Below are 17,901 nucleotides of genomic sequence, written 5' to 3'. Positions count from 1 at the left end.
AGAAAACTCCAAGTTTTTGAAGTCGGGTAAAATGATCTTTATAGGAATGTATTTAGAACAAATGTTACTGCGTTTTAAATTTCAAAGCAGGATTGCTTATCGATTGAGTGTAACGGTAGCAATATACATTAGACTGTGGTCTCAAGAAATACTACTAATATGTTGTAACGAGACTTACATAAACATTTGTTTAATCAAAACAAATATTTAGTAACACATAATCCCTTCTAAACTATAAGATCATCGACATACTTCAGAAGGTCGCGAAAAGAGCACGTATTTAAAACATTTCAACGATTTACCTAAGAATATAAAAAAATTTTAGAAGGAGCTTACAAATATTTTTTTATATCTGTGTAGTACCGAAATAATAAATGAAATGTCTAGACTTGTCACCGTAATTGTAATGTAAAATTTATTGAGTTTTCATTATGTACTTACGGCGTTTGCTAAACCAGGTATTAACAACGTAAGGGTAGAAAATTTGCTCGTAACTTTTTTGAACTCAATTAAAGTTGAAAAGCATAGTGTTTTGTAGAGACATATATATAATATGAGGAATTTTTATTATTCATGTGGTCAAACTTCAATTTGAAATGGAATAATTTTTACATCACACTTCATAGAGTAACGAAATATCTTAAAATTCTTCTTTGTAAATACTTAATCCTTAACTTTGTTTCAAGAATGACTTTAAATTAAGGTAAACTAAATTTAACTAAATTTTAATTTTTTTAACTAAATTTTTTATTTTATAAATAATAATAAATTAAACTTATAAAATGAAGATGCGTCCAAAACTCCTACTTGTGGCTACTCCTATTTCAAAATGTTTTTATTTAGGTTTCGATCATCATTCGACTCAACGGAAAATGATACTAAAACAGCATCCCAAAATGGCATATTGGCATAACGCGATTCTGTGCACTAAGATTTCATAAGATTTTGTTCACATGCCATAACTAGGTAACTAGTTAATTTGGTATAATTAAATAACAAGTAAAATTAAGATACGTTTGTATCTTAACTGCTTCATGTTATTTATTGCTGTGCAGGGCCGGATTTGGAGCTCTGGAGGCCATGGGGCGACGAAGGAGCGGAGGCCCCAAATTATTTTCCGAATTACAGGGACATTTTTTTCCGTCAAGTTTCTCAAAAAAAAAAATGCAAACAAATATTTTTTTGTACTTTAATTTTATAATGTTTGTTGCCTTCCGATTTCTGTATATCAAAAACTTGTTAAATTAATAAATCAATATTGTTTGGCAAAGAATATTGTAATTAGTTAATTGCAAGTATTGCAGATAAAAATGAGAAAAATACTGCTTGAACAAAATCAATTAAAATTCGCTGATTTGGATATTTTTTTACCTATATTATGGGGCTCCTCTCTCGTGGAGGCCCTGGGGTCCTATCACCCCCAAATCCGGCCCTGTCGCGTCTCAGAACGGTATCAAGTTATCTGTAATATTATTGTTAGGCGCACACAATGCATATTTTTCCTTACCCACGGAACACTTGTTATTACAGTCTTTCGATGTTGTGAAAACGTCTATTTCTTTATTGTCTTAAGTTTTAATAAGCGAATGGCATGTGTTCTCTGCTAGGATCGTGAGTTTTTGAACCGAATTCCTATCTGTCGATTAGTATTAATACGCAATCTATCCAATACCTATAAAAGATGGTAATTTCACAACGCACAATGCACTTGAACCACCCATGGACTATTTTGAACGGTCCGATTAATTTAAAATTTTGAATACTTATCAAGAACCGATGACTATAGGTAGGTACACGAATTTCGTGTGCAATTTTATCGTGATTTTTGGTTTTAAAACTATAATTTATTTTATTGCAGTTATACAAGTCTTAATACATTAGCAGTAGGTAGCAATGTACCTACCATATCTCCATACCATACCTCCTACAGAAATTGCCACCATTCAACTAAACGATTATAATTTTTCACATCCATAAAATAACAATTAATATTGTCACTATTTCTTCTAAGTGTCTAATAATAAATCTTGAATGGTTTACCATTAATTTTTATTGACCAATTCCATACTTAAGAATATTTGTTTGGTAATAAATTTGTATTACAACATTTCAAATAATATGTCATGGTGTGATCTCACGAGGTGTGCCGTTGCATCAAGAGTATGCCTATAAATCTCAAAGGTATGTTACGGTAGAATTTTTTGTAGCTCAAGGAATCATAACACACTTATTTATCTACAGAAACAAAAAAAATGGGCAGAAATAGGTGTGGTGGTGGTGCCGCAGTAGAACTGACAACCGACAACATTAGCTTTCGACACCCGGCATCAGTCGACGACAGTACCCTTACCATGAGTTTTTACGTTTTGACAAATATGTCTGTTTTGGTTTTGTTTACGTATTTGCCCATACAATTTCCAATCAGCGCCCCTAGCGGATTGTATCAGAACTTTAGTGTCAGTAACGTAACATTAAATGTCTAAATTGACAAAATGGCGCTTTATGTTTTGTCTCTCTTTTTTGGGAACATGTGAGGCCGACAGAAAGACTTGAGCACTTACTTATTGTTACGTTTACTCAGTCTACTGAAGCAAACGGAACAGAATAATGGATTGAGTAAAATTGTAGGATGTTTTGAAAACTCATGGTAAGGGTACAGACGGCGTTTAACGACACAATGTCATCGTATATTTGTATCGTATCTGCTAGTGCATGTGCTTAGTGCGAGTGTTTAGTGCTTATCTTATTATGACGGTGAACTCACCTGCACGAGTGCAATCAGTGCCGCTGTGCGCATGACAGCCGCTTCATGGGCTCTGAAAAGAAAAAAAAAACATTTTATTAAAAATATAATTCAAACAATTGCAAATTTCACTTTTTTAATATGAAAGTCACAGCTCTGAAAAGATATAAAAAACAATTTATTAAAAATATAATTCAAACAATTGCAAAATTCATATTTTTTTCTTTAGTCTTGAAGTCTCAAACAAGTATACAATCCCCTGACGGTAAGTGGCAGTGGTGACATCTGTAATCAACCCCAGATAAGATTAAGAGTCCTACCTGAGGTCTGTCACAAATCCTTTCTGAGGACTAAATTGGAAAGCCTCAGAAAAGTCCCTTATCACATCGTATTACTGTGTATAATACATTTGAATTACTTTAAATTTCAGTAGGTACATCATTATATTAACTCGATTAAATTTTCATTAAAATGTGAACAATGTTATTATATCGTGTAATCAATTAGTTTTATTGCCAAAAGCACTTAAAATATATAAACAACGTATTATATATGGTCTGTATAGTATTGCTTAATATTTCCCATGTATTTTTTTTCGACGATTTCTAAACGTTTTAGATCACAGTAAACTAAATTTGTCCCTACAAATCTTCTGTCTTAAGCGTGAAAGTTCCATCCAAATCGATTTAGTAATTTCCTAGGTAAGCCACCAAAACGGTTTTTATAATTTTCAAAATAAGCCTATATTTATACAACAGACACTTGTACTCATTTCCATAATTATATTATATGCATTTCGTATTAACCTGCTTAGGCGTGAATCATAGACAAACAAACCAAATAGAGTCCCAACGATATATAGTTCCTGGCATTATGTCACAAATCAAACAAATTCTAGAAAGCATGCACGTAACATTGGTTTAATGTCAGTCTGAGGTACACATTCATTCATTCATAACAGATTGTGCCATTCTGCGTACAAAACTCTACCTTTATATATATCACAATATAAAATGTTTTCTGGCTAATATGAATTACTTAAATTATTATTATCATAAATTTTATGAAGTCTAATTTGTTACTTCATCTGCGGGGTAAAATAACTTATTTTACTTAAACTGGGTAAAAAAACTTATACTTATATACGAGTAACATTTCCAAAATAAATTCTTATCGTAAGTAAATTAAGTTTTACGATGCACAATTTTGTAATTTATTATATCGTTTAAATTTTTATTGTTAAAAAATGGAGTGTGATTACTATTATAACATTATACATTATACTATTATACATGAATATTATTTTGGTGGTACAACCTTTGGTGATTTGACTCCGGAGGGTAACTGAACTATTGCTGTCTTATAATAACAGTGTGAAGTGCTGCTGTGCTCTGGGTTAAAAGGACTAAGGTAGTAGGGAGATACGCTTATACGGGGCATTCCATCTTAGTTCTCAGGGGTAGCAATGCATCTGTAGTCGTCCTCAGTTAGACGTTCATCCTATAACTTATTAGCAGGCGAACTTACTTAATATTTTTATTATATACAGCCCTATCTGAGGTCAGGCTTAGGCAATGTGATGCCACTTCTAAGGAGTAAGTTAGAATGCTTTGAATCTATGTTACCACACCATTTAGACCAGAACACAGCAGCGCTCAACATTACTGTCTTTAGATAGAAAATAGGCTAGGTAGAAACGAAAAAAAGTCAGTAGTATAATGACAAGTTGTTACAAAAAGCAGTGTGATAACCACAAACTTCAACGTCAACGAAATCAATGCAAATCTTATCTTAGTATTAGTATCTTAGTATTATTTACTTAGGAAATGTCGTGTCAAAGTTGGATCTAAAGCAAATCGAAAAACGTGATGTCCCATTCATGAAAATGTGCAACTTTCCGCGCACACTTGCGTCATAGGTCGCGTCTAAAAATTGAATGGTGATAAAATCTTTTTATGTAAATTGTTATATTTGACATGCCAGTGTCAATTGTTGTTACAAGGAAAAGTGTTGTTACGAAATATTCTAACGTTTTTTTATAGGTCATCGATCTTATGAATGTCGAATTTTGTAACAAATTGAATTTAGAATTAAAAATACACAACTTTACGAATATTATGAAAAATTTGCACTTTTCTACTATTCTTTAATCGATGCACATTGTTCTTGATATAATATCATAAAAATAATAATTTTGTATATAAAATTCTCGTGTCAAAATGTTAGTTACCGTACTCCTCCGAAACGGCTTCGAAACCGAAACACTACCGTTATTTACTTAAAAAGTTACAATTTTTGATCCTAAGCATACAAAGATCAGTTGATGCCATATTAGATATTGGATGTCAAGCGGGCTTCAATGTGAAACTAAATCCAAGTTTATAGTCATCTAAACAATAAATTGCGTCCTCTGACTGTTGCAACCCAAATGTGACATTTCAACATCCTAATAACACAGAAGTAGATATTTTTTAAATTTAATTTATAACTTATAGGGATAATAGGGTGCTAAACTATGTCGGTCTTCGTCAAATCTCAAAGAGACCTTTAAAACAACCGCTAATTTAAAGTTTAAAACATGATTAAATAACAAACGAGTTGTTAGGAATGGCGGTCACGAGGAAGTTTAATTGTGACTGCATCGTGATTCGTGAGGTCGGGTCGAGCGAACCCGGTAAGGTTCCGGGTCGAACAGGCCTGAAGACGCAGATGCAGTTAGACTACGATCATTATTAACTCATTATTATCCCACGTGACTGCTAATTGTATTAATTTTTATAACGGGTCTGGTAAGTTTACGCCGACTAAAGTTAGACTCTGCAATCTCTAATTGATGATAAGTAGCAGCAGAAACTCATAATTGCAGTTCTATTTGATATTGGTCACAGATTTTACCTCCCCGGAGGATTACTTTACAATACCCTGTAAATTATCTATTCCTCTTCATAATGAAGTGATCAAATTTGACAATTTACCCGTAACCGTTTGACATTTAGTCTACCGTAGATCAAAATTTGACAATTTTTTGCCTCCTAGAAGTTATGAAAATCGAGGAAAATCTCGAATTTCATTTTTTGTCCCAACTAAGATCAAGAATATCGAGATTTGACAATTTCTAATAGGCAGAAATTGTCAAATTTCGATCTTAGGTAGGCAAAAAATGACAAATTGTGATCTTCAATAGGCAAAAAATTGGATAGATTGATTATTACAGGCTTAAACATGTACATGAGCTTCCGGGCTAAATATCATCATGTTGTCGTGCGTTTCGTCACGACTGGCACTTCTGCGGTTCATTAAAGCGGTTAATCACTAATTGGTTTAAGTTAATTGATTCATTAGTCAGCTAGCGTTTTATTATAGTCGATATTGATTTATGTTTTGTATTAATTATGCTGTTTATATGATAGATAGTATATTTGGCTGAATATTAATTGCGAATGTAGACTAAACTTGACATTTCAAATCAATTAATTATAGTCTCACACACACACACGCTCGGTGTATCTAAAATAATAGTAATACGGTGTAGATATCATGGGCTACCTTATGTCGCCTACAGAGACCAGCGATGCATTGCAACACCAGAGAAGTCGCCAGTGCATCCCTCGTCTTATTTGCGACTTCTCTAGTGTTTCAGTAGCCGGCCTTATGAAGAGCTCTTGTTTCACCTTTTTGAAGAGCCTATGTCATTATGCTCCGGGAATAATGTATTTACCAGTAGGAAAACTTATATTTATGTAATACTGAATAAGCAAACATGAACATGTGAGCTCGTAGTTATATATAAATATCCTATTAATATACGTATAATACGTCCAATATGGAAAAATTAAAAAAACTTAAACAAAAATCATCAATTGATTTATCCACTGTATTGATTAATTGACTTAATTATTATTTGATTGATTGATTGATTTAATCATTATTTGATTAATTGGTTGATCCATTCTATTATTTCGTTACAATACCACCCAATTAAAACGGCACCATGGCAAAACTTCGACTAATTACCTTATCAAAGTTTTTTGGAGGCATACGACACATTGTTATAATGATCACCTACTCGGAAACAATAATTTCTACTTCCCAAGTTTTTCTACTAATATCCACCGTTCGGATATATTGCTGAGACTCGAAAACAATACAAATTAGCAAGTCTATACGTATTTAGAAATGTCTTCTTAGATTGATTGGGAGATAACGAACTAACGATATTATTTTTAACCGTAAAATCCTTCTTTATTTTATTGGTGTTTGTAAGAACTTCGAATATCTACGAATACTAAATGTTTAAAAACGGGCAGCTCAGTATTTAAAAATTCAGTCTCTTTTATCTGGGGCTCAAATTTAGGCATCCACCTCCGATTTTTCGACGTGCAAAATTAATTATCACATTATGTAGAGGTGAAGGAAAACATCGCGAGGAAGCTTAAATTCATGCCTGAGAATTTTGTAAAAAGTTCTCAAGGGTGTGTTTTGTCTGCAAATCTGCACTTTAGCCTCTAACTCTATCTCCAGGAAAATAGTTCATAAGTACGTAAGTATTTGAGAAATATAAGATGAATATAATATGTTTCATTTCAATTTAATATACTTACAATTTACTTTACGCACCCTCATATTTACTTTTAGAAATATGGAATAAGAAAACACTACATAAAATACAAATTTTTCGTTACTTTTGTTTGGTTAAAATATTTTTATATTATAGTATTGTGAAATTTCTAGCATTTAAAACTACTTTAGCCTAATCACATAATGTTAAATTTATAATTACGTCATGTTTTAAACATCCTACGCTTATCATAAGATTACAAAGCGTTAAGCAACTCACTCATTGTCAGCAACTTGAGAAAAGTTCTTGTACACTTGAGATACGTTGGAGTTCTCATACATTAACAGTTCTAGGAAGTACATTTAAAAGTATTGCAAATCGAGTAATAGAGCTAACAATAATATTGTAAAATCCTGAAGATCATTTCGTTATGGACATAAAATTCATGTAAGTCGAATGAATTGATTCGTTGTATGCAATTATTCTTATGTTGGCATTGCATGTAGACTTTGTTTCGTCAAATGTTTGGTTTTTAATTTTAAAATGTCAGAAATATTCGTGGTGGAATTGGTATTATATTTTATATTTGTTTCTGTGTTCAACTGCGCGCTTGGCTGTCTTTTTTATAATATAGGAGTAGCAGATGAGCATGCAGTCCACTTGATGGTAAGTGACGACTGGACATCTGTAATCAACCCCTGATAGGATTAGATATTCCTACCTGAGGTCGGCCACAGATGCGCCGCCACCCCTGAGTACTAAGCTAGAACGCCTCAGAAAAGTCTGTCTCCCTTCCACACCCTTCAAACCGGAACACAACAGCGCCTAACTCATATCTAATCCTATCTGGGGTTGATTACAGATGTCCATGGGCGGCAGTAGCCACTTACCATCAGGTGGACCGCATGCTCGTCTGCTACTGCTATATTATAAAAAAAATCTTGCTAAAGGTAAGTATGGCTCTGGTCGAACTATACTAATTCTACCATCTACCACACCACCTATCATGACTATAAATTATAATTCCCACACGAATGACCCTTTCGGCACCATGTTCATGATACCGATTGTTATCTTAACATTAAAATAAAGGTCAGATGAACAAAACATTAGTTATGCTGTAATTAGTATGCGTTAAGTTCAAGGGTTTAAACCTTTCGCTATGGTTAAAACATCTTCCTAGTGTCCATCATCGGATTGTTTTTATGTTTTGAGTTATAGGTTCGTACTGCAAGGTTAAGAGGATGCGTCGATTCTTCGAAGTGTTTTTTTTATTATTTTTGCCTAATGGGTTATTTATTTTTGAACTGTATAAAAATAAGTGGTACTTAAGCAACGGAATATGCGTCAATTATAATATGGACTGTGTAAAAAATGAGAAGTAATTTTATATTAAGTAGGCAGACCGACGGAGTTATTGATGTTGTTAATTTTGCCAGGATTTTTTTACCTCATCACAAAGTTTGATACGATTTTCAACTTATTAAAATATATATTTCGTATAATTTAAGATTTATTATATTACGACCTAGTAATTGCAGATGGGTTTGAACCTTCTTCTTTGAAAATGCCTCTCTTTCAGAACATTATGAAAAATTCACAGTCCTATAGCTTTACCATTACAACAAGAAAGGATAAATAATTTCTGATTTTGAATGTACTCTCAATAAAGTATGTTAGTCAATATAACTGTTGTGTCTGTCAAAGACAAGAAAAACATAAAAGATAAACATAGAATCTATAAGAATCGTATTAAATTGGTTATAAGTATCTAATATTTGCCTATTTAGCAATTGAAGTAGGCGTTTGTCATCCTCATAAAAATGTAAGAAATACGTGTAATACGGTTGTACAAATATTGTTACTAAATAGACCTCGAATTCCTACTCAAAAGATATCCATTAAATCTATACCTACCTATATTTAGAAGGTGGTAGAACCCTTTGTGGTTCGACTTCTGCGGCACCACCGCCACACCTATTTCTGCCTAATAACAGCTGTGTTACGCGCTGCTGTGTTCCGTTTTGAAGGGTGTGGTAAGGAAGATATACTTTTCCGAGGCGTTCCAGCTTGGTCCTCATGGGTAGCGGCGCATCTGTGGCTGACCTCAGGTAGGAATATCTAATCCTATCTGGGGTTTATTACAGATGTCCATGGGCAGTAGCCACTTACCTTCAGGTGGACTGCATGCTCGTCTGCTACTCCTATATTATAAAAAAAAATATATATATGGACAATACCACCTTAATAATAGCTCCTTTAGTTATTGTAACGTATCAAATAGTTAATTTTTGGTTTTATTAACTTATTAATTAGTTTGTATGGATTCTACATTTGGAAATTTTCTAATTTACTCATCGAGGGTTGTAATGCTACGGAGAGAAGAAATTCGTGAGAAGAAATTTTCTTGTAGCAGACGATCATGCTGTTCATGGCAGTGCCTACTGTCGCCCATGGACATCAACCGTAAATACGATTAGATATTCCTGACGTCGGCCACAGATGCGCCGCTACCCCTGAGGACTAAGCTGGAACGCCTCGGAAAAGTATGTCTCCCTGAAATAGGTTAGGCGGTGGTGCCGCCGGAATCGATTTAAAGTAGAAAGTATTGGGTAGGAATTCAGCTCTATTTGCAATTTTTATAGCTACTTTTATAAAAAAATAATTAAATATACGTAAAATGACAGTATACAGACCTGGGTGATATTTCAATGTCCGGGAATGAACCCGGGACCCATTGCGCGACTGGTAGTCCGTAAAATTTGTGTAGTATTAAAAATATTCTTTATTCAACACCAAGATGACATCTCAGTGTTAACGAAATATGTAATTGTATGCAATAAATTGATGCTTCGATTTAAACGTTTTAAAATTTATTCGCATTGCCAATTCGAACAGATGGCATCGTTTTAGGGTTCCGTGGCCACAGGGTAAAAACGAAACCCTATTACTAAGTCTCCGCTGTCGGTCTGTCCGTCACAGGGCTCTATCTGTTGATCCGTAATAGATAGAGACACTTGAAATTTTACAAAATATTTATATCAGTGGCCGTTATAACAACCAAATTAATAATAAACTAACTTGATAATAAATAGGGATCGAGGTATAAGAAACCGCTGTTTTTGGGAATTTTTCGCTTTATCTATTGAACTGAAATAGGTAGACAAAACAAAATTTTAACAATACATTTACTCGTAATAACAATGACTAAAAAATGGTACTGAACCCACCACATGCGAGTTCGACCCGCACTTTCCCAATTATTTCGTGGGCGTGATCTTAAGATATTAAATAATCGATTTTCATTGGAATCGATGTTTACAATTCGCGATTTAACCGGTGTCGTCCCAGTGTGTCAGGGCCGTCGTGACATCACTAAGCCCTTAGCTCGCAGACTGGTTCATGCTTCAAGATATATCGCCACTTGCTCATATTACATAATACTAATTCATAATGGAGAGTATGGACACGGCTATTGGAATGATGAGAAATTTTGAAATCCCCTTCTGTAATGTAGGTACATGTTTACTGGTTACAAAAATCGTATTAGTTTAGCAATCAATTCAGTATTAACGAAAATAACAATTTTCTTCTAATTTTGAAGTGTTGCTACTAAGTTTGGGGTGTTGGGTGAAATGTTGGGTGTTGGTGACGTCACACTATGACATCCCATAGAAAAGTTCAAGCAATACTTTGACACGGTAGAAAAATTACTTCATTTTCCCCCATTAGAATTTCAGGCAAGATGGCCGACTGTAGTATTTTATATTCTTATTTTATTGAAAATGTAATAAATGTTTTAGTTTATATTAAACCTAGGTGATTTTTAAGAGGTCCTTTTAATCATAGGTCCTTTTAATTGTTCCCTTATTAAAATATAGTAAAAGTATTGTTCCCTTAAATCATTTATTCTTTGATTTTTATACCGTCATCATGCCCATTGCACGAACACATTTCACAGTTTTGTATTCGGTGTTGTAATCTGTCTTATCTTGTTGTAGAGCATCAATTTAAGAAATGCGACGAATAGATAACCTCTTTTTGGGAAGTCGGTTAGAAATGAAAAGGTTGGCATTACACTCAAATACAACAATAGCTTTTTTGTGCAATGCTGATAAGACAAAATGACATTTGTAATACATATTTTATTTAAGTTTGGAAGCTAAGGCAAATTTCGTGACATTTTTATAATATGGAAATTGGAAGTAGCTCACCAGCATGCAGTCCACATTTGTAATCAACCCCGGTTAGAACTAAATAATACATACGTTACTCTCCCTGAAGTCCAAGTTGGAACGTTTTGATAAGTATGTCTCCCTTACCACATCCTTTAAACCTGAACACGGCAGCGTTGAACACTGTTGTTATTAGACACAATTAGCTGTGACAATGCAGTTATCAAGTGGTTAAAACTCAGCCTCTTACTCGAGGGGCTCAGGGTATAGAGCCGTGGACTATCGCCTTAACCCTTCCCATTTTAAGAGGAGACCGTGCCCAGCAGCGGACAACTGCCTGACAACACAAATACCATTAAGCCAAAACAAAATTAATTGCACATTTAAATACCGTTGCCAATAACATATGTAAGCGTAAAATAAAAGAAACCATTCAAGGTGTTCATCATTGTTTAATTCCGCACAAAAACTCGGGTCAGCTTGATGAATCATTACCGCTTTGAATGAAATCGAAAGTGTCATTAAGTAACGTAGAGACGCTCTGTCTGTTACTCAATTCGTTGGGTTGAGTGGATTCGCCTCGGAACTTTGAGTAGGTTCTAAGAATATGTCTTCGTAATTATGAAGTTTACTTTGTCTGTCATTAATTTTAAGGTAGATAAAATAACAATAAAAAGGTAGTAATTTACGAACGTTATTTATAATCAATTAATCCTATTTTTACCTACCGAAAAGCGAAATTTATCACCTTCTACTGGGCAGCAATAGCCTAGTGGTAAATTAATAAAAAAAAAATTAAAGGTGTGTTTCTCATTCTGAGAGGAGACCTGTGCCCAGTACTGTGCACAATAATAGGTTGGTGATGAGAAGACAGTAATGGTCTAATTGTGATCTTCGGTAGACAAAGCAATGGACAGATTGATTATTAATAACAAGCGTTAGCAGATAGTGCATTCGCGCCGTATATTTTATCTATTCTCCAACTTTCTGTCATTACATTAAGTTGCCATATAGTGCTTTTGACATTAACAGCCCCACACTATGCTTCCCTATATCGTGGTTCCTATGGACACACACAGACACAAATACACAAACACCCAGTTTAAGAAACAGAAACCTAAATTCATTAATTACTCGCGTCCTTGGCCGGGGATCGAACCCGGGACCCATTGCGCATCAGACCGTTATAGTGACCGCTCCCTCACACGGGTTGTCAATGTTATATTATTATATTTCGTAATGCTAATGGATATTCTATTTAATTTAAGAGACTATTGATATCTAAAATAATCTTCTATAATATCAAAATCGTATTTCAAGTTGGTCATTGATGAGTCTTTACGTGGTCGACCTTTAGCAAAAAGTTCAAACTTTGTTCAAATTCATAAACTGTCAGAATGACTAAACAATAAGCTAGAGATAAGTACATATTACTAAAGTATTAAATGTGTAATAAATAAAAGCTAGAAGCAAATTATGTTTCCATCAACAGGATGAGTAATATGTCAAGTCTGAAAATGCTAGCCTAATGCGTGTTTTTAAATGCATTACGAGCCTTTGTCAAAATGTCAATAGAAGATTGAAACGTCTTGCAAAATACGTTGACACTTGTCGTATTTATTTGACGATATTTTACTAGCTGACCCGGCAAACATTGTGTTGCCATATTAATAAAAAATGTTAAGGGTGAACAACCCTTATCACTTAGGGGTATGAAAAATAGATAGTAGCTGATTCTCAGACTTACTGAATATGCATATAAAATTTGGTGAAGATCGGTAAAGCCGTTTCGGAAGAGAACGGTAACTGACTAACACGAGAATTTTATATATAAGATTTATTTGTATATTCCTTTTATAATATAGGAGTAGCAGATAAGCAAGCAGTGCACTTGATATTAAGGGTACTGCCGCCCATGGACATCTGTAATCAATCCCAGATAAGATTCCACCAGAGGTCGATCACTGCCCACCGGTGGCTGCTACCACGAGGATTAAGCTTAAATGTCTCGGAAAAGTATGTCTCCCGTACTTATTTCTTATTCCTTCAAACCAGAACACGGCAGCGCTTTACACTGCTCTTATTAAGCTGAAACAGGTGTGGCGGTGAAGCCTACCACATTCAAAATTATTTTCCAAATCAATTGGATCTTTGTCAAAGAATTTTAACTTTAATGAATATAAGTAAGTACAGTAGCATTTATTTATAGAAATATCTATATACTTAATCTACGTAATCTATTACCATCATAAAGCCACTCGGTCATAAGGTCATTTACCCATTGCAATTAAATAACTAATCCTTGTATTGCATACCACGTGAGTATTCTAACTCGCATCGTTTTTATAAATTATTCATTATTTATTTTAATTATTCGTACTATCAGTTTTCAGTAACTCGAAGTGATGGTGAATCGTGGGAGTAATTTTCGATTCGATTTACAAGTAATCTAAAGTTATGTTAAGCGGTACCTTGTTAAATTAACATTTACGGAATAATTACTTTATAACTGTTTCGTGTAAGGTTATATCTTTAACTGGAATCTTATAATGCGAGTCGAATTACATACTGTGAGATGTATGCGAGTTATATTTTTGTTTTATAATATTTAGGCAGCAAACAGGCGTGCTGTCCACCTGATAGTAAATGGTTTCTACCGCCCATTGGCATCTGTAACCAAGTCTATATAGAATCCGATCATAGTAACGTTACCATTCTCTCAGGAAGTAGCCCTCAGGCTAAGATGGCCGCTCCATATGTAAGTCAACCGATATTCACATCCTCCACCCAAAACGTAAATGAGTTCCTACTTCTAAAAACTGAATTGCCTAAAAATTGAATTTGCTACACCATAAAAATCTGTTTAGCATTGTTCATTAAAACTATAATATTTAGGGATGGCCGTAGCGTCTCTTCAGAAATTTGCAACATTTTTCCTGGGACAAAGACTTAAAAGTATTCAGAAATCTGCAACATTTTTCCGTGTACAAAGACTTAAAAGTATTCAGAAATTTGCAGCATTTTTTAAACTATAATCAAATCGAACGCAGATTATGTTGCGGTTAAATTTTATCATGTTAAGTAACAGTCACTTAACTATATATTAAAAAACTATTAAGAAGATTATAATTGATGCAATCAATCCTAATATACGCATTTATGATTCATATTACGTATGCTATGATGTAAATGTACGCGTGCTTTTCAAATGGTTATGAAGATGTTTTGATCAATAAAATGATTACATGTGTGGAAAATAACAGGTATTTTGCATGTACCCTGTAATCATTTAAATGCATTTCCAATATTAATAATAATTATAATGTAAAAGTCATTCAAGGCAATAATTTTAAGATATCTATTTAGAATCTTGTTATGCTTTATTCTGGGGGCACCTAAGTTACAAATCTGGAGTGGGATTTTTATGATAACCCCAGATAGGATTAGATATTCCTACCTGAGGTCGGCCACAGATGCTCTGCTACCCCTGAGAACTAAGCTGTAACGCCTGGGAAAAGTATCTCTCTTATCATACCCTTCAAAAAGGAACACAGTAGCGCCTAACACTGATGTTATGAAGCAAAAATAGGTGTGGCGGTGATGCCGCCGGAGTCGAACCACTAATGGTTCTACCACCTTCAAAAAGTACTAGCTTACGAACTAAACTAACGCCTTATGTATTTTGCGTTACAAAGTAGCTTTTAACATTGCTGTTATGATACAAAAATAGGTGTGGTTTTTCTCTATCGGTCAAAGATTTATATTGGCCCATAATATGTTGAATCACATTTAAGTATTTATTTCCGATTTTCCTTGAATCAATTGATGATCAATTAGGATAAATGATGTACCTTAAGTGAACAATGTTAACGTAATTCACCTTATTTTACCTTTTACGTTGCGCAAGATGAAGGGCGTGCCATGTAACTCAAGGGAGCCCTTAATTACAAGTCTGTCCGTGTGTTCCGAGCTTAATTTGTAGCTGGCAATTTGAGGCATCTTGCACAAGCCCTTCTTAACCAGGGGTCGGCAACCTGCCGCTCGAAAACCCTTTTTTATATTTTTTGTCTCGTCTTCACGTTAAAATGTAAATGTAGATAATAATATATATTAAGTACACTTGACATGAAGGTTATAAGTTAAGTATGACTGTCAAAAGATTGCCAAACGTAATCATTGTCACATATGAAGTACTTTTGGTTAACACATTGGTTATGTGCAGATTTTTATATGTATGTAGTAAATATTTTCGCAATATACTAGATGGTAAGTGGTTACTGCCTTGGACAACTATATTGATTGAAAATAGAAATGATTTTTTTAAATCATCGTCGTTTCGTCAAATTTTACGTTAGCGCGAAAATAACCATAACCAATGTCAAATTTATAAACGGACTTGCAACCGTGATTAAAAATTAATTACAGAACTCTTTTACGCTAAAAATAACATTTTCAACACAATTGATCATCCAGCCTCCAGATGCTATTTAATTTAATAAAATACCGCTTTCTACACTCACAGCCCAACATTAGGATTCCCTGTTTCATGGGTGCTATGGACACACTGACACAAATACACTAACACCCAGACTCGGGAACTGAAACCTACATTCATCATTAAGGTATCTGTCTGGCCGGGGATCGAACCTGGGACCCTCTGCGCGTCCGACCGGATGGTGACTGCCCCGCCACGCGGGTTGTCAAATAAGTTTTATTCTGTACCCCCAGTATGAGTTTACGTTTTTACAAAAATGACAGTTTTTGTATTTGTTTACGTATTTGTCCATACAAATCCAATCAGCGCCCCTAGCGGATTGTATCAGAACTGATTGGAAATATATGGGAAATACGTAAACAAAAACAAAAACAATCATTTTCGTCAAAACGTACAAAAACATACTAAGGATACTGTATACGTCTAAATAAATTGACTCTTCGGTCAAAACTGTTGACGACCCTGTTAAGGGCACCGAATAAGCCACAAGAAATCTTGTCCTTCGCACACCAATTTGTTTGTGGATATTATGTACTTTATTAAATTGAATTTGTTGCTTTTTGATGGTAATTATTTTCGTATTTTGCGGTGGGAATTTGCTTACAAAACATTATTCGTAATTGGGGTGATTAGCTTAATGTACCTCGTTTAGTAAAGCTGTTTACAATTTAAAGGTTTAACAGATTTGTTTATACCATATAAGTATGGTTACATCTTGTAAAATAATGACATGATAAATGGACATATAAAGACTTACAACCAGTTATTTTAACAGTGATCTAAAAGAGAGCAATACTCTTTTCATGATTTATAGATTTTTCCTCTGTATCTTATATTTTTTAATTGTTTAAACAAGACTTTTATTAAATAAAAAAAAAAAACAAAGAATATATGTATTTTTTACAAATTATTCACAATATCTATCATATAAGTTTGGAGAAACACGAGTCATCATCAACAACCCATTACTGTCCCAATGCTGGGCACGGGTCTCCTCTCATAACGAGTAGGATTAGACGATAGTCCACCGCGCTGGCCAAGTGCGTATTGGTAGACTTCACATACCTTTGAGATTTTTTTTATAAATCTCTCAGGTATGCAGGTTTCCTCACGATGTTCTCCTTTACCGTTTACCAAGTGATAAGTATTATCAGAGGTGCGTGCCTGGGACTTGAACCGCGGACCCCTCGACGGAGAGGCCGAGTTTCTTAACCACTAGGCTATCACTGCACTGCTCTGCTGCTTTAAACACGAGTAATAACTATATTTTAGTAAAAAACCTTATTCTACGATTTACATGCATTATATAGATTATACTGTAATAAGCACACATTAACACATATTCAAATTACACAAGTTATATAATGCGTCGGGATGCAGCAGCCAGGATACAGAAAGACCGAATTACTTATATATACGTATTTAATCAAAACAGAATATTACATGTTTTGGATTAAATCTAACCTAAATTATAACTAACTATCCTAAGTGACTTGCTGGGGCAATGTTAGCGCCCAGAGTGAATTCCCATGTTCGGGACTATACGGTGGAAACGGAGCGGTGCTGCGGAGTCAGCGTTCCCACGGCACGGCGGCGGTGCAGGATCGGATGTCTTCTTCATAATTTTGTATAAGGCGAATTCCTAACTATGGTGATTAAGGCCAATATATAACACACACATTACAATTACACACACTTTCAAAGTTTGTAATGTCACCAATCATAAAAGTATAAGCAAGCTTACGAGTGACAAATTGCAGTTCTAAATCAAATCTCGTTAGTCGTAAGATCTCGACAGATCATAATTACATCTGATGTTTGCTCATTTGATAACCAATATTATAAGACTAATTATTACGGTCGTAATCATCTGATCTTCGCTTTTATGACAGCTTTGCAACAGGTCGTGGCCTATGGTTATGTAAGCGAG

The 17,901-nt window shown here is 34.3% G+C and overlaps 2 protein-coding genes across 2 annotated transcripts in view; both read right to left on the bottom strand.

Moving 5' to 3' along the window:
- The window catches only part of LOC140754485 (uncharacterized), a 226,960-nt gene that overhangs the window by 27,285 nt on the left and 181,774 nt on the right, over positions 1 to 17,901 (bottom strand). The window lies entirely within an intron of this gene.
- zye (zona pellucida domain-containing protein zye) overlaps positions 1 to 17,901 on the bottom strand; it is a 97,040-nt gene that overhangs the window by 14,327 nt on the left and 64,812 nt on the right. The window contains exon 2 of the mRNA XM_073089244.1: positions 2,765 to 2,816. Within this exon, the coding sequence (XP_072945345.1) occupies positions 2,765 to 2,797 (33 nt within the window). The 5' untranslated portion in view covers positions 2,798 to 2,816. The remainder of the gene's footprint in view (positions 1 to 2,764; positions 2,817 to 17,901) is intronic.

The sequence above is a fragment of the Epargyreus clarus genome, unplaced genomic scaffold (assembly GCF_041222505.1).
Source record: "Epargyreus clarus isolate Ecla_fem2 unplaced genomic scaffold, WU_Ecla_fem_2.2 ptg000029l, whole genome shotgun sequence".
NCBI classification, from domain to species: domain Eukaryota; kingdom Metazoa; phylum Arthropoda; class Insecta; order Lepidoptera; family Hesperiidae; genus Epargyreus; species Epargyreus clarus.
Note: the sequence above shows the minus strand (reverse complement) of the source record. Positions and strands in the feature narration are given on the sequence as shown.